At 51.3% G+C, this 21,309-nt stretch overlaps 8 protein-coding genes across 8 annotated transcripts; 4 read left to right on the top strand and 4 right to left on the bottom strand.

Moving 5' to 3' along the window:
• Nucleotides 1-587: 587 nt before the first annotated feature.
• On the top strand, nucleotides 588-1,397 carry PMZ80_010608 (uncharacterized protein; the record flags this gene model as incomplete). Its single annotated transcript, XM_064878997.1, has 2 exons — nucleotides 588-1,241; nucleotides 1,290-1,397. The coding sequence occupies 2 exons, from the start codon at nucleotides 588-590 to the stop codon at nucleotides 1,395-1,397; spliced, it is 762 nt and encodes a 253-aa protein (XP_064725158.1).
• Nucleotides 1,398-1,735: 338 nt separating this feature from the next.
• PMZ80_010607 (uncharacterized protein) lies at nucleotides 1,736-2,155 on the bottom strand (the record flags this gene model as incomplete). Its single annotated transcript, XM_064878996.1, has 1 exon — nucleotides 1,736-2,155. One exon carries the CDS (start codon nucleotides 2,153-2,155, stop codon nucleotides 1,736-1,738), a length of 420 nt encoding a protein of 139 aa, XP_064725157.1.
• Nucleotides 2,156-3,000: 845 nt separating this feature from the next.
• On the bottom strand, nucleotides 3,001-6,651 carry FUN31 (serine/threonine protein kinase; the record flags this gene model as incomplete). The annotated part of the gene is made up of 4 exons (XM_064878995.1): nucleotides 3,001-3,504; nucleotides 3,553-6,292; nucleotides 6,354-6,540; nucleotides 6,627-6,651. 4 exons carry the CDS (start codon nucleotides 6,649-6,651, stop codon nucleotides 3,001-3,003), a joined length of 3,456 nt encoding a protein of 1,151 aa, XP_064725156.1.
• A 2,400-nt stretch (nucleotides 6,652-9,051) lies between these two features.
• PMZ80_010605 (uncharacterized protein) lies at nucleotides 9,052-10,452 on the bottom strand (the record flags this gene model as incomplete). Its single annotated transcript, XM_064878994.1, has 1 exon — nucleotides 9,052-10,452. The coding sequence occupies one exon, from the start codon at nucleotides 10,450-10,452 to the stop codon at nucleotides 9,052-9,054; it is 1,401 nt and encodes a 466-aa protein (XP_064725155.1).
• Nucleotides 10,453-10,727: 275 nt separating this feature from the next.
• PMZ80_010604 (uncharacterized protein) lies at nucleotides 10,728-12,992 on the top strand (the record flags this gene model as incomplete). Its single annotated transcript, XM_064878993.1, has 3 exons — nucleotides 10,728-11,024; nucleotides 11,080-11,395; nucleotides 11,443-12,992. 3 exons carry the CDS (start codon nucleotides 10,728-10,730, stop codon nucleotides 12,990-12,992), a joined length of 2,163 nt encoding a protein of 720 aa, XP_064725154.1.
• Nucleotides 12,993-13,441: 449 nt separating this feature from the next.
• Nucleotides 13,442-14,691, top strand: PMZ80_010603 (uncharacterized protein; the record flags this gene model as incomplete). Its single annotated transcript, XM_064878992.1, has 2 exons — nucleotides 13,442-13,509; nucleotides 13,608-14,691. 2 exons carry the CDS (start codon nucleotides 13,442-13,444, stop codon nucleotides 14,689-14,691), a joined length of 1,152 nt encoding a protein of 383 aa, XP_064725153.1.
• A 370-nt stretch (nucleotides 14,692-15,061) lies between these two features.
• PMZ80_010602 (uncharacterized protein) lies at nucleotides 15,062-17,726 on the bottom strand (the record flags this gene model as incomplete). The annotated part of the gene is made up of 2 exons (XM_064878991.1): nucleotides 15,062-17,455; nucleotides 17,505-17,726. The coding sequence occupies 2 exons, from the start codon at nucleotides 17,724-17,726 to the stop codon at nucleotides 15,062-15,064; spliced, it is 2,616 nt and encodes an 871-aa protein (XP_064725152.1).
• Nucleotides 17,727-19,620: 1,894 nt separating this feature from the next.
• On the top strand, nucleotides 19,621-21,180 carry PMZ80_010601 (uncharacterized protein; the record flags this gene model as incomplete). Its single annotated transcript, XM_064878990.1, has 1 exon — nucleotides 19,621-21,180. The coding sequence occupies one exon, from the start codon at nucleotides 19,621-19,623 to the stop codon at nucleotides 21,178-21,180; it is 1,560 nt and encodes a 519-aa protein (XP_064725151.1).
• Nucleotides 21,181-21,309: the final 129 nt, after the last annotated feature.

Below are 21,309 nucleotides of genomic sequence, written 5' to 3'. Positions count from 1 at the left end.
CCTTGAGGCTGTTCATCAGCTGACTGCCTAAGCAATCGGGAGATACTCTCCGCTGGCCATGTCTTAGTCACCAACCGGGCTGCAGAAGTCCCTTCCTGTTTCAGCCTGGCTCATCTCGCTTCGACCCGGCTTACACCACGCCATCTCGAATTTGGCAAGAGAACAAGCTGAGGTAACGACCTCGACATGACGAAATTACGAGAAAAAGATTCTGTGCTTTTCACCATTGGCTATGAGGGTTTGATGCCTGCTGAGATCTACTTCGACATCCCATCGTGGGTCAAGCATTTGTGCCTGGCAAGCTCGCTTGCATGATAAATCTGCCAGCTTGTACAACAAGCCTACGATACCCATGTCGATATTCTCCAAAGCCCTTTGATGAGGAATCCAGCCCTTTGAGGCTCTGCGAAGTCGCGTAGTGTATAAGATCGTGACCGCGCCTTGGCTGAGTACCATGGCTCACTCGCAGGATCCAGGATCTCGTCAGCACGGCTATACTAATAACCCACCTCTGACCACATTCGTTTAGTTCTCTAAAGCAATTGTTTCCTTCGTTCCGTTACCAAAACCACACCCACTCCGCAACCATGGCCCACGCAAGCCCAGCATTCAGCGACTGGACATCCTCCTCAAACTCCCCAATGCTAGCAGAAAAGAACCGCTACCACCAAACAGCAATATACACCCCTCTCCCCTCCCAACAAAATCTCCCATATCCGCACGAACCACCCACACAACACCTCCTCGAAACGCACAATGCCAACACCACACTCGCCCGCATCGAGCGTCTGAAACGCTACAACAACATCCTCGGCTACATCCTGGCCCTCGCCTCCGTAGGAATAACCCTCGCAATGGAGGCAATAATGGTATACGTCCTCTACAAATACTACACCACGAAGGACATACCCTCGCCGGGACGCACATCACCGTGGGCAAAGGACACGCAACTCTGGCCTGCGTTCGTGCTGCTAGCGGGCAGTCTAGTGACGTTCCTCCTCGATCTAGGCGGGATCATCGCGGCGTGTTGCCATAAGTCGAAGCGTGCGCAGAAGCTGGAGGAGGGACTTGGATACGTCGCATACGCGTTCTATGTTGTCAAGTGGGTTGCTGTTGCGACGCTGTATTTGGTGGGTAAGACGAGTAAGGATCTGTGGGGGTGGAGTTGTGATGTGCGCGCTGCGAAGATACAGGAGTTTTATGTGACTGATTTGAATTTTGAGCAGTTGTGCATGGAGCAGGTGAGTTGGTGTGCGGTTTTCGGATTGGTATTTGCTAACATTGATCAGACTGTTGCGTCGTATCTGTCGTGGGCGGAGGGAGTGTTGAAAGTGATACTGTTTGTTGCGGCGCTGTGGTTGACGATTAAGGCCAAGCGGCTGAATCGGAGGAGATGATAGCAGGCTGTGGCGAGGTTGTTGGTATATGGGTGTGCTTTGCCGATGCTGCCGGCGCAGCTAGAACTGAGAGAAGCGCTGCTGAACTGCCTACGCGACCGATGGTTCCTTTGAGATAACGAAGTGTTGACCCGGCCAGCCCATGAGTGTTTGCGGTCCTACGAGTGTTCACCATGTGGAATGGTTCGCATATCGAGGATGGTGTTATCTTCCAAATCGACTGGAACTCGATTCGCGAATCCAGATCCAATGTGTAACGACGGCGTCGAAGCAGGTAAGTCGTTAATCGCAGGTCCGCCCAATCAAGCCATCCAGCGTCGACAGGTAATAATTTCTACCTACTTCTTGCTCTTCTTCACGTACTTCTTCCGATAGGAGCGTGCGATCATGTTCTTGGACGTGTTGTTGATCGTGCTCGCGATCGTGGTTGTAACAAGGTACGTGTCGACGTCCGTGATGGTGACCACGTAGTCATTAGCGACCAAGAACTCGATCATGTTGGGAATGTCAACTTCGTTCCAGTTCGTGGCCGTGAGTCTGCCCGTGCTACTGCTCGTGGAGACGAACGATACCTTGGGCGGCCACATCTTGTTCCTCACGATCATGTTCACGAACTCGTTATAGTGTACCGGCACCAGCACCTTTTGGCCTAGGTTAGTATGCATGGTTGTGGTCTCGAATAGGATGGTGAATGTGATCTTGTTGTGGTGCGTGAGCCCGTCTCCGATGATGCTGGTGGTGGTGGCTGAGGTAGACATCGTGATCGTGTTCGAGCTACCTTGCTTTCGTAGTTTCTGCCATAGGCTTAGGGGGTAGACTCTGACAGTGCTGTAGACGAACGGTCTAGCAGAGCAGTGTCAACACATGGGCTGCACGAGCCTGGGTTATTCATCGCAGGGATGGCATTGTGCAGAGATGGTGCCCCGCCCAGAGGAAGGTTGATTGGTCAAGAAGTGGGTGGTGATACGAAAACTGGCTGTGTAACGTGAGAGACGCCACGTGGATGGCGATGCAGGCAAGCCAGCATGTGGAAACTATAAATAGTTCGCGAGTTTGAAGACATCAGTAACACTGATCGAGTGAGATGCACAAAGCGGAAGCTCTCGTGTGGTGACTATAAAGATCGGTCGAGTCGTAATGTGTTCACCACCGTAGCTGCACGTGAATCTTCAGCTAGGTGGAATACAGGTAGGAGCGAGGCAGACCTTCAGCAACAAGGTTTGAATCTCACGGGTGCCCTTCGCGATGCAGAGTTGGAAGATTATTCGTACTAGCGCCACTTTGTATCGTGGCTGCCAGGAGCATATGGATTTGGTTCTATCGTCAACCCCATCAGCAGAAGCTTTTCTATTATATCAGATATAGTGTCTGCACCCGGCTTCCAGTTTTCCAGGAGACCATCAACGCCACGTGGGCAAGCTTGACTTGCGTGCTTTTGCGTCAATGCACAAACGCCACGCTAACACCAACATGGCCACTTTTTCGATACCCTCACGAAACAAACCAAGCCTCGACAGAAGCGCAAGGTTGTAATACCCAAAGCAGAATATGTTCCGTATACTTCAGTGGCGGTAGCCCTGTTCACTTCGACCCCATCAGTGCCTCAGTCAACGGCGACCAACCAAGGGTGCGCCTTGACCTCTTCAATGTTGAAACGCTCCTCCACATCTCGGTTCAACATAGCCTGTATCAGATCTATGCAGTCGTCACTGTATGGAATCTGAAGCGGCGGTAATCGTAACGGATGATCCAAGATCTCGTCGATATTGTAAAACGGATTCTCCTTGAACACAATCGTGTATAACAGAATGCCAAGCGCCCAGATATCTTGCTCAGGTCCAGCGTACGCTCTTCCTTGAAGGACTTCTGGAGCCGCGTAATCGATGGTACCGACGAAAACATCGAAGGGGCCGTTCCGGACATACGCCGCACTTCCAAAGTCTATGAGTTTGACTTGGTTCTCGCCGTCGAGGACAACGTTTTCGTCTTTGATGTCTCGGTGGACAATCTTCGCTTTGATGTGGAGGTGGTGGATGGCTTCGACTACCTGGCGGAATATATGCCGGCATTCTGGCTCTTGCATGCCCATACGAAGCTCGATGTAGTCCTGTTTAGCATTAGTATGTGATTCTGAAGGGGACGTTAGATGGCTTACGAAAAGATCCATGCCGGGAAGCCCATGCGGAAGCATTTCGATGTAATAATTGACATCGTCTTCGAAAAAGTCGACCATTTCCACGATGTTGGGGTGTTGATAACCGTCTCTGCGTAAGAAGTCAAGGACATGTATCTCGAGAGGTGTTGTACCCAGACGGCGATCTCGGATCCAGGTATCGACAAGGATTTTGCGCTTAATCACGTATTTGATGACGACCTTGCTATTTCTGCTTGTCCTGTACCGTGCAAGTTTGACCTCGCCGTAGGCTCCCGAGCCCATTTCCTCGAGGATGACGAAATCGTTGATTGTCTTTCTATCATGAGGCACAGAGGGAACGTGTGGCGGCGGATGCTCCAGGGGCTCGGCAGGACTGAGGTCTCTTGCAATGTCTCTTGCGACAGATGTGTCTAGGAACCTCTGAGGCTCTACCGTAGGAGGTGGTGATGGCAATGTGTCGGGCGGAGGAGGTTGTGGTGGAGGAGTTGCTGGTCGTGACATCAGCGGATGCTCAGGTCGGGCTACACCCATACCCGCTGAATGGAGTTGTCTTGAATAGGTGATCCATAGAGCATAAACTGTTTCGGACACGGCGACCTGTTGTTGATTAGAGTCGTCGTCGCCCTCTTCAAGTATCACGTCTTCGGGCGGTGTCGGGAAAACTGTTTCACTGCGGACGACCCTCATCTGAACATCAACCATGATCTCTGACCCATCTCGATGTTTGGCAGGAAGGCCGGCTGGCCGAAGGAAAATACTAGCAGCACCTTCTCCGCCGTCCCGAAGCGTAAGCAGGGCTCGAGCCCTCCTAAAGCTGTGTTCAGGAATGACAAGACCTTCAGCCAAGAAGTTTTCGTCCTCTTCTTCCTCAGTAAGGATGTCGAGTACGTGGCTGAAATTGGAGATAAGGTCGTTAATGTGCATTCCGTTTGGCTGATCATACCCAAAGAGGGCTTGTGAGAATATGTGGTTTGAGCTGCTGACTTTTAGTGTCTCAGGATGTAAGACCATAACACCAGCAATATTCGGAAGGCTTGACACTCTCAATTCTTTCTTATCCTTGACCTTGGCAACGCAAGTTGGCACATTGACTCCACCCATTGTGGACGCAGTGTAGTAGCCCAATACTGGCGCACCGTTGAGAGAAGGGTTGTCCATGTCTTCGAAAGAGATCTTTGGAATGAGGTAGCGAAGCTTGATGCCGTGTCTAAGCGTCTCGCCCCAGATGTTCTCAGTATCGCCACGACTACTTGCTAGACGACGGGCAGTATCATATTCAAGCACTGCGACATCTTCGATCACTTCTTCAACAACCCAAATCAGACCTCCTCGCTTCTCCATGACCCAGAAACTGGCCGCACCGAGCGTGCCGTTCCTTTTCTGGATGGGCAGTATTTCACCACATAGGAGCACTCCTCTGGATTTCCGGGGAACATGATTCCTAGATGGCGTTGGTCGATTGTAGCCTCCAGTCCCATCATCGGTTTGTGCCCTTTGGCTTTTAGCGAGGCGAGAAGGTGCCTTACTAAGGAGTCTTGCAGTGACTCCACCCTTGCCGCCAATTGCAGACAAACGCCCGTTAGATGAGTTAGTCACGTTTGGTGACCGAGGTGGGTCCCTGACAGGTTCAGGTGCCCGTAGTATCTTCTCAAGCCACGCCCTTCGGTCTTGTTGGATCAAGCCCAAAATACTTAGACTTCTTACTTCTGCACGTGTCACACCGAAAGCCAAACAAGCAAGATCATTAGCCGCAACGATAGTCCAAGGCGTATCAGCGTCGGTGCGGAAGAAAGCCTGGGCAGGAGGCGTCCATTTGCTGCTGCTGGTATGCACGAACTGACTTGTCGAGGTATTTGGCGCTGAGGCGCCAGCAAGAAACGACACAGCGTTGGTGCCTTGGGCAAGAGGTGCGTCTTGTTGTGTATATGGCTGGGCAAGTGTCTCGACGAGTTTCTGCTGTAGGGACAACAGGTTGACGTCGGTGTACGTCCTTTTGAGCCCAAACCTGCGTGGAGGCAAAGGTGAGGTTGGTTCACTTTCTTTCTGAAGCTCTTCTGGCTCATCGACAACAGCAATGTCATTTCCTTCTGTTTTGGGAGATGTTACTTCTGCTTCCTCCTCGGACTCAGCTCTCGACACATCCTCGTTTGCAGCAATAAAGCTCTGCTCAAAGATGTTTTTGCCATTCAAATTGGCCGGACCAGTGAGCGGACCTAGACCTAGGCCAACGTTATTGGCCGCCTCAACATCTAAGGACGGTACGACTTTGGCCCTCTTGAGGAGGTCCATCATGCCCTGCATGTCCGCATCGCCACTTACCTTGGCTTGGGCATGGACCAAGCCCACATTGTTTCTCAGGCTCTTGTGGGAGCGTACGAACTCAATCGACTTCTGTATGATAGCTTGTCTACTATGCAGGAAGTCTTCAGACTGGCGAGCAAACGAGAAAGAGTGGAGTGATTCTGCAGGAAACCGCTGTAGATCTTCCAGCACAGGCGATGTTGGACCGCTAACGAAGAACTGTGCTGTCGAGGCAGATCTCGACGCGGACCTTGAGGCAGATCTTGAAACTGATCTCGATGAACGGCCGGATAAGGGTAGGGTGGCGGCGTGCTGTAATGACGGAGGTGTGAACTCTTCGTCTTCTACGATGAGGGTAGGGGCCCGTGAAGAAGGAGCTCTTCGTATTCGACGTAGGCCGGAGGCAGAGATGCCTCCATCGTGGTCATGTCTTGCGTTCCTGTGCAGAAGTGGTAAGCACAATGTGATGGAAGTCGTATGTTGCCATGGTGCCGCCAGACCTTTTCAAATTGTTTATCTCTTGTGCAGAACCAGAGTCGAAGGAGGCGCGAGTGCGCTTCCCATTTGCTGCGATGTTCGCATCTTGTTGCTTGGTCAGAAGGTTCCCTGTACTCTTGTTCTTAGGTATGTGGATGGGTATCTGGTCGAGTGCGGGTGATGTGGCTGTAGGGCTTATGTCTCCGTTGCCTACAGAACTGTAAGCTAGAGTCACTGAAGTCGTGATGGTGCATTGAAACTACAGCGCCGTCCATCATGGGTCAAGGGAGGCTGACCATTCTGTACGAAGCTCTCGGTCATTCTTGTGCAGAACTCGACCTCGTCTAGTCGAGCTGCTCTGCAGTAGGGTTTGAGGCTCAATGAGCGCGGGGATCGTTATGGGTTCCGTATGTACATCTGTGTAAATGTGATAGCCGTATGGTCGGTCCCAGGCGGGGTTTGCTGGTGCTGGAGGCAACAGATCTTGGGCGGAATGGCAATTGGACCTTGCAAGGTGTGGTGATGTCCAGCTGAGTGCAGGCTGTTTTGAAATGATAAATGCCTATAGTCGAGTGGCAGCAGCGCAGAATTAGCAGATACAACCAAAATATTCCAAAGTAGATGATGTAGATGCTGTGTAACCTTCTACGCGAGGGAGGACCGTGTGGATATCAAGCATGGGATCCCAGAGTGCAGGGTGGCAGGGTGTGCAGGCAGGTGGGCATCGTAAAAAGTCCAGGCTGCAAGGGAAACCCGATTTAATGATTCGATTGCCGGCCGTGTGGAGAAGGTGCCCTTGACGTCGAAGTCATTTGGACCGATGAAAGCTTTTTTAACCTAGCAGCTGCCCACGGCTGCCGACATCTTCAGTTTCTCAGCGCCATATATCCGAACAGGTGGCCTTGTGAGCTTGTGTCCGACTTGAAGGGCTGAAGCAGTCCCGAGCAGCAAGTAGGAGTGGGAAAATCCAGCCAAGATCGCGCAACCAGAGACTCATCAGCACAAGATGTTCAACACTTACAACTCATGATCGGATAAATTCGAGATTGCGACCACATGCACTTCTGACAGAGTTCACAAGTGCCGGTACCAACCATTCTATGGGCACTTTGCCCGTGAATCTTAATAGTCATGGAGTACTCTACAGGTGCAATGTCCGGGGTGCAAGCTGTGATGATCACGAAGTGGCTATATCAGATTGCAACCTGTGGTCACAAGCAGTACAACACTTGACCAGCCCATCTGTTGTGTGCTGTATCACGAACGTGCTCGAGGTCAAGGGATCGTTTATTATTATGCTCCAAGTTGCGCGGCATTGAGCTGTTGGAGATGACCACAACTCCAACCACGAGACGTCGACAGATTCCCAAAGCTATCACTTCTAGTACTCGGTGTCCCAAGTCGTGGCTGCTGAAATCAATCAAAGGCGTATGCAAATCCTCTCCTTCTAGGGCTGTATTAATATTCCATGGCTCTGCAGCGTCGCCTGATCGCGTCAGTTGTGCCACGGACGCTGCATAGATATGCACCTACAGTGCACAAAGCATGTGCCTCTACGCTCACGAAAAAGCCACAGTTCATTGACCTGAGTCGCGAGGTTTACCACAGAGCTCCAGCTCACCCGTTTCATCCACCAGTAAGCTTCACTGTCACTTTGTGGTGCGGGCGGTACAGATACAGTCCTAAAGCTGCTTCTCAAAATTGCTTCCTGCTGATTCGACTACACAGGTCGTGATCAAGGAGTGGGACACCCATCAGCCCAAACGTGCAGGAGATACTGTTCTGCGGTCAGCATCATATTTCATCTCCTTCTCAGATCATGCTGGAACACACGTCGACGCTCCGAAACACTTTGACCCGACGCCAGGAGCTCTTGCTGTCGACGAACTTCCTCTTGAAGATTTCTTCACCGAAGCTATATGTCTCGATCTCTCCCACGTGGGGCTGCAGGCTTCTATCGGTGTAGATGAAATGGAAAGTGCTCTTCAGAAGTCTGGCCAGGAGATCAGACAGGGCGACACTGTGCTTCTCTACATGGCATACAATAAACGAATCGGTTTCGATGATCCTCGTTGGCAACATGTTTTCCCAGGTCAGGTTTTTGACACATCTGACGTTATCTTTCTAACAGTGCACAGGTCTAGCACCTGAATCTGTTCACTGGCTTGCAGATAATGGTTGCCGTATCTTTGGCGTGGAAGCTGTCAGTCCGGCACCGGAAGGTAAGCCCGATGTTTGGCATCTAGAAGTCTGCCGCATTCATATACCGCTCGAGATTCGTCCGGAGTTATGTCGTTCTTGTACACTCGTGTTGACCGCTTAGTAGGTGAATTGAACTTCAAAGCGCACAACATCTGCGCTGAACGAGGCATAACGCACATGGAAGGTCTGGACAACCTTCATGAAGTTGTAGACAAAGGTCGCTTCACCTTCATTGGCTTCCCATTGAAGCTGAAGGGCTGTAGTGGGAGTCCTATTCGAGCTGTAGCGATGCTCAATTAGTATTGAAATCTTTGGTTGCTGCTTCAGGCCTCAAGCGCCTGTGAGATGTCGTTTTCCCGGGCCAGTGATCGTCTTTTCGAGGTCTATCAAAAACCAAGCTGAGGGTAGCATTGACAGCACCTTGCACGGAAGGCAGCCTCTGAATACTCGACGCGCATTCTGGTTGGGATGCCACGACCGACAAATTAGTAGCATGAGTCAATAAATAGCCGTGCACATTCATCTCTGCTCAAGCAGCTGACTGTACTGCTCCCACCAGACAAAACAGTCAGTATGTCCCCACTGCTCAATCCAGTATTCACCGAAGGTGTCAGAAACATCAACATCAATACCATTGATTCTCTCATTCCTTCTTAGACCACAGATTGGGCAAACGTGATTTGCACTGAGCACATCCGGTCCAGTTGCAGTGCGCATGGCAAGCTTCGTTGACAGCGACATCGGTGGCTTCTGGATCTTAGCTTTAACCATTGCGGGATTCAGGACGTGAGATACTCGTGTCCAGGAAGCAATCGCTTCCTCCGCTTCTTGGTCTTCTTTCCTGCTTTCACCTCTGTCAAGTGCGGTCAGCTTCATCCCGCCACTCCGACCAGCCGCGCCGATCCTCATGCTCTGTGCTAAGATTGTGTCCCGCTTCCATCGTTGAGCTCGACCTGAGATTATGCGGGCGGAGACCCGGTACGTTCGTAGAGCGGCCATGCCGACATCCTCAGCAGTCCGTGACTGCCGAGCTTGAGATGCTAGCGTCGTCCAGACCTTTGGGAAGAGGCTCAACAACACCGCTGGAGGTGGCACGTTAGTAGGTCTTTCGCGGCGAACGGTTTGAGTTCCGGCGAGTGGAATGGTAGTTACTTGCTCCCTAAACTGCTTTGATGAATCAATCGGCGCCTTAACAGCTTCAGTCCCATCTTTAAAGTCGTCCCAAGCATCGAAATCATCGTCTGTATTCGTAGTAATATGCTGTATTGGCTCAGAGCCACGACTCTTATGCGTCGATGAATGAACCCTGGGAGCAGGCTTGCTCTGACCTGTCACGAGCTCACTTGATGGCAGATTCGATGTTGACTGCACCGCTCTGTGCTTCGTTGGTGCTGGCGACACACCTTCTACATCCTCGAAGTTGCCCCACTCATCGTTCTCCTCGACCAAGGCCGTCGATAGCTCTGCATTCCCAGAGTCGGGCACGTTGAACCCAGTGGGAGGACGTCCCTTGGTTGCGTTGACGCGTGCCGCTTCTGGCTTATTTGGTGCGCTCGTCATGCCCAAGTCACTGTCATCCAGATCTAGCAGATTCCCGGTTGCATTGTTGTTTGACGGAAGGCTTGAAGACTGAGTAGTTGCAGGAGTATCTTCTGCGCCAGCGTCCTCAAAATCCCCAAAATCATCTTCAGCATCAAACAGTACGTTGTTGCCGCTCACATCTTCCTTCCACAGGTTGCCATCTTCGATTACTGCCTGGCGATGAACTTGCTCGTGCTCCAGTTGTGTTGGCCATGGCTGCCAGGTGTCTTCCACAGTTTTCTGTGGCGAGGCATGAGAGGCTGATGTGGTACTCTTGCCTTTGAAATCATCATTTGCCGCTTCAGAATTACCGAAAGCTGCAAACAGGTCAGCAGACATTGTAGTAGAGTTATCAGCAGATTGTAATGGAGGCAGTGAGGAAAAGCTGCGATTTAGGCTACCGTAGTCTAGCGCTTTAGGCGCGTCTAGGTATAGCTACTCCCTAACTACGACGAGTTCCAGGCAGCGTTTTGCCTACGACGCACGAGCTGCTAGGAACGTGGGGCACGAACTTGAAACGCCGTAAACAGGTTTGCCACCAAGGTTATCGTGAAACAATCTTCGACGACGTGGCGAGTTCAACTTTCCTACACAATGAAGGTCAAAGACCAACCATGCGCCAACTTCAGGACATCGAAAAGAGATGGTCCTTGTTGTTCAATACCTCTATTGCAGTTGACTTGAGACAAGCAACAAGGGATGATGGCGATTTCGACCCTTGCGAGGATGGTCTGCGCTCGGTCTGCTGGAGATCATTCCTCTTAACTGGTCCTCTCAGCAAAGCTTCATGGACCAGGAAGCTCAAAGACCAAAGAAGTGGTTACGCTTCCTTGCGCGACCATTTCTTGAAGTACATTGACAACCCTAATGACCTGCACTCTTCAGCAGATCCTCTTGCAGACGACGAGACGGTTAGTGCTCAATTCAGGAGGCTACTGTACTGTATCTGACTGACAGTCAAGCTAGTCGCCGTGGGCTACTCTAAGACAAGATGAGGTCAATCGAGAAGAGATCTGGCAGGATGTCATCCGTTGTAATATTGACAATTACTTCTTCAGAGAACCCTCTACACAACGCAAGTTGTTGGACATCCTGTTCATATACTCGAAGCTCAATCCTGACACTGGATATCGGCAAGGCATGCATGAACTGCTTGCTCCAGTCCTTTGGGTCGTGTATCAGGACTCTGTTGATGTTAGATCTATTCCAGAAGGCAAGCGAGACGAAGAGGGTGTCGACTTCATGCTCGACGTGTTAGATTCGAGACATGTTGAGGCAGACGGTAGGCACTAACCACCATCGCAATGATTATGACGCTGACTACTGTAGCGTTCAACTTATTCTGCGCCATCATGCAGACATGCAAGACATTCTATGAGACAGGGGAAAGCAAAGATTCTTCTGCTATCGTAGCCCAGAGCGAGCGCATACACAAAGAACTTCTTGGGGCTGTGGACCCAGACTTGAGTGTCCATCTAGAAGTGGTTGGTATTGTGCCTCAGATCTTCGCAATCCGATGGCTTAGGCTGTTGTTCGGTCGGGAGTTTGAGTTCAAGGATGTTCTCAAGCTTTGGGACATTTTGTTCGCGGAGAGCCTGAACGTGGATATTATTGATATGTCATGCGTTGCAATACTTTTACGGTTGAGGTGGGAACTGATCGATGCCGACTATACTACTGCGATCACGACTCTGACCCGGTTGAACCTGCCGAAGGAGGGTGATTCTGCCAGAGCAATCGTTAAAGACGCCCTGGAGCTTGCTCGGCGGAAGACGGTCGAAGCCGGAGCAGATATCACCCAATTGCGTACGGGCAGAAGGCAATACAGTAATCCTCTGGCTGAAGATGCGATGGTTAGGGCCTCTACACCAAAAGCTCGAACGCACCGCAGACTTCAGTCACAGCATGCATCACCTAGCCCATCTCCTGCCCGTTTTGCAACCCCTCAGCGTCACCTTGAAAGTCTTTTCACCAATGTTTCAACCAACTTCCAGAAGAACTCGGAAGGATGGAGTGTGCAAAATGTGTCGAAGGCTCTGAAGGGAGCAGTTGGAGAAGCGCGCAAGAATCTTGAGCACCTACAGACAGGGCACTCTCGAGCTTTGAGTGCCGACGTCCAGAGGCATTCCTTTCAACATGAGGCAGTGACTAGTAGTGTTGATACAAATTTCGAAGAGCAGTTCAAGAGCCTGGAAGAGCGCAACAAGGTTCTGGCTAAGATGCTCGAAAATGCACAGGAGACATTACGAAAATGGAAGTCACAAAGCATGCAACAGAATGCAGAAGGGGAGGATATTTTCAACACAGCGTTGGCCAAGATCCAGTTTGTCTCTGTGTACCTAAGAGATTCAGAGATTCCAATACCAGCCGCTACCCCTGTTATCGAGCAAGCACCCGCAACAGCGGAAGAAAAGTCGGGAGTGACGAACAAGGCAGGAGATGAACTGAAAGGACCCGGTATTGAAGTTGTACCTGACACTTCGCAGCCTGACGCTTCGTCGACGGGAGAGGTTGCATCTTCTCCTGCGCCAGCTAAGACGGAATACACACCGAAACCCTTGAGAGTCCCAACGGCTTCTCCTATGCCACGCGCTTCATCTCGCTCGCCCACTCGGCCTGCGCAGACCAGACCCTCCTTGGCGGAGTCTTCGTTCTCATTCATGCTTGGGGAGCCTCGGCACGGCTCTTCTTTTGTTCGTTCAACGCCACTACCAGAAGAACGTCGAAATAGCGATGCACAAAAAGAAAAGAACAGGAAAAACAGCAACGAGTCGAAGTCGAAGCAAAAGCCAAACCTCAAGGACAAGAAGGACAGAAAGGGCAATAGCAATGCGGTAGACAGTGACGAAGATGGCTTCACCATGAGCACGCTGCAATGACGGTGGGCCTATTTGGGAGCACCATGATGCAGTTGGCGGCGATATTCCGGAAACTTGTGTACACCGCCCGATATTTGGCAAGTCATTCAGATTGGAAGCCTTCGTCAAGAGACGGTGTAAAGGAGGCAGCGACTCACACGATGCATAATCATGGCAGATGCCCGACTGAAGAAAATCCCCTCACCATCCTCATGATTTTCGTTGTGGCGGAATAGTCATGCAGCGTGAGATCATAGGCTAGCCGACCGCCCTCTGAAGATCACGCCTCGGCGACATCCTTGTCCCTCACTTGTCCTTTGCACCGTGATCATTCGGCCTGGTCCACAATTCGCATAGGCACTGTTGCTTATTTTGATTGTTAAACTCCTCAGCCACCTTCAATTCTACTCGAGTATTCTTTTTGGTTACTGTCCCTCCCAAAAGTATTTCAAGCAGGGCAGAAAACAAGTATGTCGGAGTACGACGACCGACCACGGGCAAGGCACCGCGACAGATACGAGCCAGAACCGGATGACGGGTACGCACTCACCTCTATTGTTGGCATCTCGTGACCTTGCACGGCACGCCTACTTACTTGCCATCCTTGCTTATTTATGCCTATGCTAATGACGATAGTGTGCCTCCACCGCCAGCTCAATCTCCCCCGAGAAAAGCAGCCCGAGACCCCCGAGACATGCCTGCATCCTTAGCAGATGAACAACAACCATCACGAAGCCGAAAAGCCTACGATGAGGACGAGCCATCTGACCGAAGACACAAGGACAGAGGAGACCCTCGCGACGCTGAGCCTCCACGGCCGTCAAAGTCTAAGAAATATTACGACGACGACGACGAACCAGATTACCCGCCAAAGTCCAGTCGTCGTGACCCCAGACAGGAAGACCTAGTCGACGACGATCGTCCAGTTCGCAAATCGAGATCCAGGAAAGACGACCTAGTTGACGACGACGACCGCTCCGCCCGGAAATCTAAATCAAGAAAAGAAGATCTGTACGACGACGAAGACGATCGATCCGCTCGCAAATCAAAATCTAGAAAAGAAGATCCAGACATGAACGAAGGCAGGCGCCGCGAAAGAGATAGGGGAAAATACGACGACGATGACTACCCACCTCGTCGAAGGAAGGATGAACCAACAACTCGATCTCGGCGCAGCAGGGCCTACGACGATGAAGACGACGAGCCACCACCAAGACGCAGAAAAGACTACGATCGTGAAGACCGCGGATACAAATCTGATGGCGGAAGGCGCAGGCGATACGACGACGACTACGAGGCTACCCCTCCACCCCGTCGATCTGATCGTGACCGCGACCGCGATCGATATGGTGACCGTGACTCAGACCGCCGCCGACGCGACAGAGACCGAGACCGCTACGACGACTACGACGACCGCGACAAATATGCGCCTCCTCGACGTTCCCGCACAGAAAGAGATCGCTACGACGATCGCGACAGGGACCGAGGCTACAGATCGTACGATGATCGTCCATCGAGACGAAGAGGGTACACTGACGACCGAGACCGGGACAGGGACAGGTACCGAGATGATCCCAGAGACTCGCGATCAAAAAAGAAGAAGAGCGGCGCGTTTGATCCGGACAAGGTGGATAAATATGTCGAGTTTGGAAAGAAGCATTACAAGGATGTAGCGCCTCTTGTGAGCATGCTAGCGAAGACTTATATGGACAAGAAATGAGCAATTCACTAGAGTGAGAAGCAGATGATGTGTCCAGAATTTACGACTTATGAAGAGACGAATATGCTATGGCATGAATGAGCATGAAGAAGGAACATAGCACTATTAGTAAGAATCTAAACAGATAAATGTACACAGGCGTACCGGCGTACAATCTTGACCATTTCCGAGGATTTTGGACAGGTGCCTCCTATTTAGTTAGCTATCCTACTCAATCATGCAATGCATGAATTGGAAGTCACAGTGCTTGAATGCACTGTAGCACAATCAATTAAAATCGAAAGGCCCATAATATACAATACACTGATCGTACACCACCACCACCACACCGTTTCCACCGCCAAACACAACACCAGTGATTTTCCACCCCCTAAAACACAACATTCACCACCCTCCCACCCGCAACCACAATAACCTTCCTCCTCCCCTCCCAATCGTTCCTCTCTTTCAGCCACAAATTTCCCATCTCACTCCCCAACACAGCAGCAATAACCGCATCTTCATGCTCATTCGACTTCACCACCTTCCCACCGTCCATCTTCGGTGCAGGTACATCGACCTGGAACCGTAGTTTACCGTTTACTTGCACTGCACATGTGATTGTTTTTTGCCGTACTTTGAGGGTTGTTTCTTCGGTAGGCGTGAGGAGGGGGGTGGGGAAGGGGTGGGTGAAGATGCTGGTGCCGCCACTCTTAGGCCCGACAAGGCTTTGGTTCGATGCTGATCGTGATTGTGCGAGACGAATATCCTCGAAGCACTGCTCTGCGAATGCGGGTGCGACGGGCGCGAGCATCTTGATCAGGGTGGTCATGACTTCATATGCGACACTGGGCTCGAGGTTGAGGATCTTGGTATCGTGGATGGCGTTTGTGAGTTTGATGAGGTCGGAGATGACGGTGTTGATGTTGTAGATGTTTTTTTCGATCGTGTGGGTAATGGAGTTGAGGGTGCTGTTTGTGAGGAGGAGCATGGAGGCGGAGGCGTCGGTGAGGGCAGTCAGATCTCGAGGGACGTTTTGGCTAGTTGTGCTCGGTGAGGGTTGGATTTTAATGAGGTCATCAACGAGTCGACTCAGTCGGTGTAGCCATCGCTGCACACCTACGATCTTCTCCTCGTCCCATTGTAGGACTTCGCTGAGTGGTGCGGCGAAGAGCATATGGGCTCGAGTAACGTCTGCGCCGTACTTTTGGAAGCAAGTGATTGGATCGACGCCGTTATGCTTGGACTTTGACATCTTCTCCCATGTTATGCTTGCTTCTTTGCCTGTTGCTTTGACGAGTGGTGGTTTGTCTCCTGCTTGGGTAGTGAGATCTTCTGGCTTGAGGAAGCGGCCGGTTTCGGGGTCGCTGAAGGTCTTACCGTGGACCATGCCTTGTGCTATGAGCTTTGAGAAGGGTTCTTTGCTCATTGTGTCTTCGGTGCTTGGTATTTTGCCTTCCTGGCACAGGCACTTGAAGATGAATCTGGCGTAGAGGAGATGGAGGATGGCATGCTCGACGCCGCCGATGTACATGTCGACTGGTAGCATTTTCGTAGCAGCGTCCTGTGAGAAGAGTTCGCTCTTGTTCTGAGGATCCAGGAACCGAGCGTAATACCATGATGAATCCACGAAGGTGTCCATTGTGTCCGTTTCACGTTTCGCAGGTTTGCCGCACGACGGACAATTCGTGTTGACGAACGACTCGATATCGTCGAGTGGGTTGCCCTTCTGTCCTTGGATATCTTCGCCGAGCTGTGGCAGCTCCACTGGTAGTTGGTCGTCAGTTACAGGAACTGCACCACACGAGTCGCAGTGGATGATGGGAATCGGTGTGCCCCAATATCTTTGCCTACTGATGAGCCAATCTCTGAGTCGCCATGTCTGTGTTTCACGGGCAAGGTCATGCTTGCTGAGGTCTTGGACGATTTGTGCCCCAGCTTGCCGACTGTCTATTCCAGCATAGTTACCGCATAATGAGGTAAGCACTCCATGATCTGTATATGCTTCTTTTGGATTCGGGTCATGATGCTCGCTACTGGGGGCAGCTACCACGATTGGCACCTGCTCATGTGGTTTGTTCGTCTTCCAGAAGCTAAAGTCTCGTGTGTCGTGAGCTGGTACGCCCATGACGGCGCCCTCGCCATAGTTTTCGAGCACATAGGGAGCGACAAAGACTGAGATGTTTTGTTGAGATTGTTCTGTTCCATCCGACGACAGTGGAGACTTCGCTTGGACATTCAGCTCGAATCCTTCCTTCGAATCTGGCCCAAAGCTTGCTCTCTTGGCAAGGAAAGCCGCGAGCTGCTCGTCACTCTTTGCTAGCACAGAAACAATTGGATGGCTTAAGGATAGTGCCAGGTATTTGACACCAAACAGGGTGTCTGGCCGTGTTGTGAAGACATTGATCGGCACCTTCGACTCGTCCGGAAGCTCGACCTCGAACCTGATAGTCGCACCCGTGGAACGGCCAATCCAATGTCGCTGCTGCTGAATGACTCGATCTGGCCATCTATTATTTTTTGCCAGGGTGTCAAGATCATCGAGCAACGCGTCCTGGAAAGCTGTAATCCGAAAGAACCACTGTCTTAGCATGCGCTGCTCCACAACCGCTCCCGACCGCCACGAGCGACCATCGTTGTCAACCTGCTCGTTAGCCAGCACAGTCTTGTCCACCGGGTCGTAGTTCACGAGAGCTTCAGCTTGGTAGGCAAGACCTTTGTTGTAGAGCATAAGGAACAGTCTCTGAGTATGCTTGTAGAAAGAGGGAGAACAAGTTGCTATTTCCTACGCTCTTTATCAGCCTATGTACAGCATGATGTGTGACATTCCCTACTCGATCCCAGTCGAAATGTGTATTCATGCTCTTCAACTGCCCTTTCATCTTCTCGATGTTCACCAATGTCCACTCGCCAGGATCTATGCCCCTCTCGATCGCTGCATTCTCAGCAGGTAACCCAAAAGCATCCCATCCTGTTGGATGTAGCACATCATAGCCTTTCATGCGATTGTATCGCGCTAGTACATCGGAAATGGTGTAGACTCGGAGGTGACCCATGTGCAAGGACCCCGATGGGTACGCAAACATAGGTAGCACATATTTCTTTGTCTTCACTGCCGATGAAGCTGATGCTTGATTGTGCCATATTGCTTGCCATTTTGCATCGTTGGCCTGGAAGTCAGTACGCGTAGATGCTGTCGATGATAGTCGGATGAAAGTACTAGTGGGAGCACATGGTAGCTTTCTGGACCATGCTGACAACAGTCGCATGACAAGCCACTGACCTGCGGGCTTCACCAAGACGTTCGAAGCGGTCTGCGCTGCTCGGCTGTCGAACAATAGACAATGAAACGTCGAAACGACCTGCGAGAAGACACAACGAGAGGTGATCGGGTGTTCGGCAAAATAATGTTCCGGGCCTACTTCCTCCTTGCATCTGCAGCTCCTGGGGAAATGGCCGTGGCATCACTCACTCTTTCGTTGAAGAAGACGCAAATCATGATAGTGAGCAAAACACTGGCATGATTGACCGCGATAGTGAGCCCCGCCAATAGTCAGCGGATACTCTTCAGAGTGAAGGCAGGTGCGACCCTACGGAAAGACCTAGTGGAGGTCTCAAATGAGCACTCTTGTCAAAGCACAGTGTCAGGTCGATGCCCTCGCAACGAGCTGCCGGAATGGCTCAATCTGACGCTGGTTGCCGCATGAAAGTGCTGCGTCCTGAATCGTCAGCCCTGCTTTGGGGTCTGCCATATACATGCTGGTGTGTCCTGAGAAGTTTCGTTTCTTCCCTGATCTTACAGCAGGATTGACGGTAGGCACAGGCATCTGCCCACCCGTATAATGCCACAGCTTATATGACCCACTGACAATGAGGAGAGCTCCTGACCGTCTTCTGCCCTGCTGGACCGGCAATGACCTGGAACAGCTTAGCCGTGAAAAATGGCTCACTTATAGATCGACCACAGCTCAGCTCTACCGTGCCACGATATGCACAGCTTGTAAGACGAGAAGGGAGAACAATGCCTTGTGTATCGCTGGCGATGACCTTATAGGCAGCCACATCGGCTTATCGCATTGAAACATGAATGATATGGAGAGCAGCACCGATGAGCAAGTATCTGCCCACCAAAACCGTCACTCCGTCGACGACATCTCTCTTCAGCCTGACTAGATCGTCAGTGAGCTTGTACTGATCTTCTTCAGGCTTGGCTCTGTTCCTCTAGAGTCTCAACAGATCAGATGTCTTCATTTCTGGCTACTACCTCCAGCTCGTCATGCAGACATTCATCGGCAGCCCTTTGCACTAACCCCCAACTATAGACTGCAGAGTTGGCACTGGCGAGATGGAATCTTCCTCAATGGCGCAAGGAGAAAAGCTAACCGGACCACGGCCGCATATCCTAGGAGTACCTTATGAGATAAGACTCACGATCTACAGCTACATCCTCGATGACATTCAGCATGACAAACGCCAATGGGAGAGGAATGCCACTTCGACATATGATGGCCTTCTACTAGCTTGCAGAAAGCTCTCTTACGAGGCATCTCAACATGTTTTCTCGACCCGCATCACCAGTCACCAGATCTTGAAGTTGGCAAACTTGTCCGCCAATAGACTGACATTCTTCAGCCTGCGCTCTCTAAGCATTGAGGTTGATCTCGAGCTGGACAACGGAGATGCTGCAAGCCTAGCAAAGGCCTCGACTTCGTTCAGCTCTCCTTGCAAGAATTGCATCTGCTGTTCATTGGTCAAGATCCCCATGGAAACGAAGTCGCCGCCAGCGGCTGTGCCAACCAAGCTGTATGCCAAACCTCAAGTGACAAGCCTCTGCTCGTCGAAAGCGGCCAGGACACCGAGAAGAAGCTCAATATCCTTCGCTCACTCGTTGGTTGCCGTAACCTCCGCATCCTCCGAATCGAGAATGCGAATCTGCCTCTTCTTCCAGCAATGTTCATGATTAACAAGCCCTTCTTGCAAGCCTTCAGTGCCACCTGCGACTCACGCTCGATCACTCATCGTTATACGAGATGGAAGAACAAGCGGCATGTCCTGAAGGGCCTACTCGTCAAGATCGACCCAAGAAACGTCCCACCGATCAGAGCCCTGCATGTCGATGCAAATGCTGCAGTGCCTGCCGAAGATATCGTGCAATGCTTGAGGGCAACACTCCACCACCTGAGTTGGAGGATCCCGAACGCGGACTTTCAAGGACCCCCAAGCCAAGATAACGACTTCTATGGAATGACAGACACGATATTGAAATTGTTCTGGTCCAGTGACCGCGCCCCCAATCTCGAGACACTAAGGCTTTGCTGCGGTATGCGCGATATACTCTCTAGCAACCCCAGATATCAATGGGAGATGGGTCATCTGGTTGCTGCACTCAGCTTCGATTTGCCTAGATTCCAAAAGCTTAAGCATTTTGAGATCCATTACTCTGGTGGCGATAACTTCTTACGCAACCAACTTATCGAGAGCTTACCACATGGGCTGCAGCGACTATACATCTCTGATGTGACAATCACAATCCAGCAACTGGTCAGTCAAGTCAGAGAGAGGTACTTCTTGAGTGCACAGCACACTGGACCTCGAATGCCAGTCTTGCCGCCAAACTTGATGGTCGACGATGGCTACGACGACGTCTCGGGCAAGCCCAAGATCGATTCGATGCCCTTGCACGAACTTCCGACTGCCGACTCGATCAAGATTAGTGGTAGGGACCAAGTACAGTACCTGATCGCTGCAAATACCAGCCCCTCTGACTATGACACGAACATCTTCGTGAAACGATCTCAATGCGCACAGCATGATTACCTTGACGATTACGCTATGAGAGGTGAGTCCAAATTCCGGCGAGATGAAATCCCTCTGAATACAGGAAAACTCGGCTTCGTCACTTTCGAATATGATGACCTAGAGTGGCGACTTGACGGTCCCGTCTGTGTCAGTGACTATGTTGAGGAATCTGACCGGACGAGAATATTCAGGCTCAATGGCCAACTTCTGGATCGTGAGCACAACTTACATCTTGCAAACGATCAAGCTACGAAAGAAGAGTATGGCATCAAACCTCGTCAACTCGGCCCGGGTGTTGACAAGGAGTATCATGGCAACGATGTGCTTTCGGAGACTGATACGTATTCGAGACATCCGACAATCTACGCAGCCATCTACAACAATGCCGAACTCGCACCAAAGCCTCACGTAATCGAGCAGAGTCTGAAGGAACTCGTAGCCTGTCCACAGCTAGGCGGCAACAAGGAGGAATGTGACAGCATGGCCTGGTACTTCGGCAACGAAGCCGAAGCAGTAAAGGTATTCGAGCAGGAGCCTGTGGCCAAAGCTGAGAATCAGAAGCAAAAGCCAATGCTGGCGGAAGTCGAAGTTCGTCCTTCTACGAGATGCCGATGGATGTGCCCTGACTTCGAGATCCCTCCTGTCGGCTCGTTCCCCGTGCCAACCCCTCCCTCAGACTGGAAGGATTTGGTTCGAGCTAGGTGGTATTGAGGACAAGGAAGAGGTGGTCAAATAGGCAAGCGCTGCTGAGAGACAGTAAGAAACAATAGAATCAGTTCATGAGTGCTATCAGGGACACAATTGAGCCAAGTACACATTTTGCGTTGACGACCGATGACT

Source organism: Knufia obscura, assembly GCF_036327395.1.
Source record: "Knufia obscura strain CCFEE 5817 isolate CBS 148926 chromosome Unknown scaffold_19, whole genome shotgun sequence".
Lineage (NCBI taxonomy): Eukaryota > Fungi > Ascomycota > Eurotiomycetes > Chaetothyriales > Trichomeriaceae > Knufia > Knufia obscura.
The sequence above is the reverse complement of the archived record's forward strand: the minus strand, read 5'-3'. Positions and strand labels throughout refer to the sequence as shown.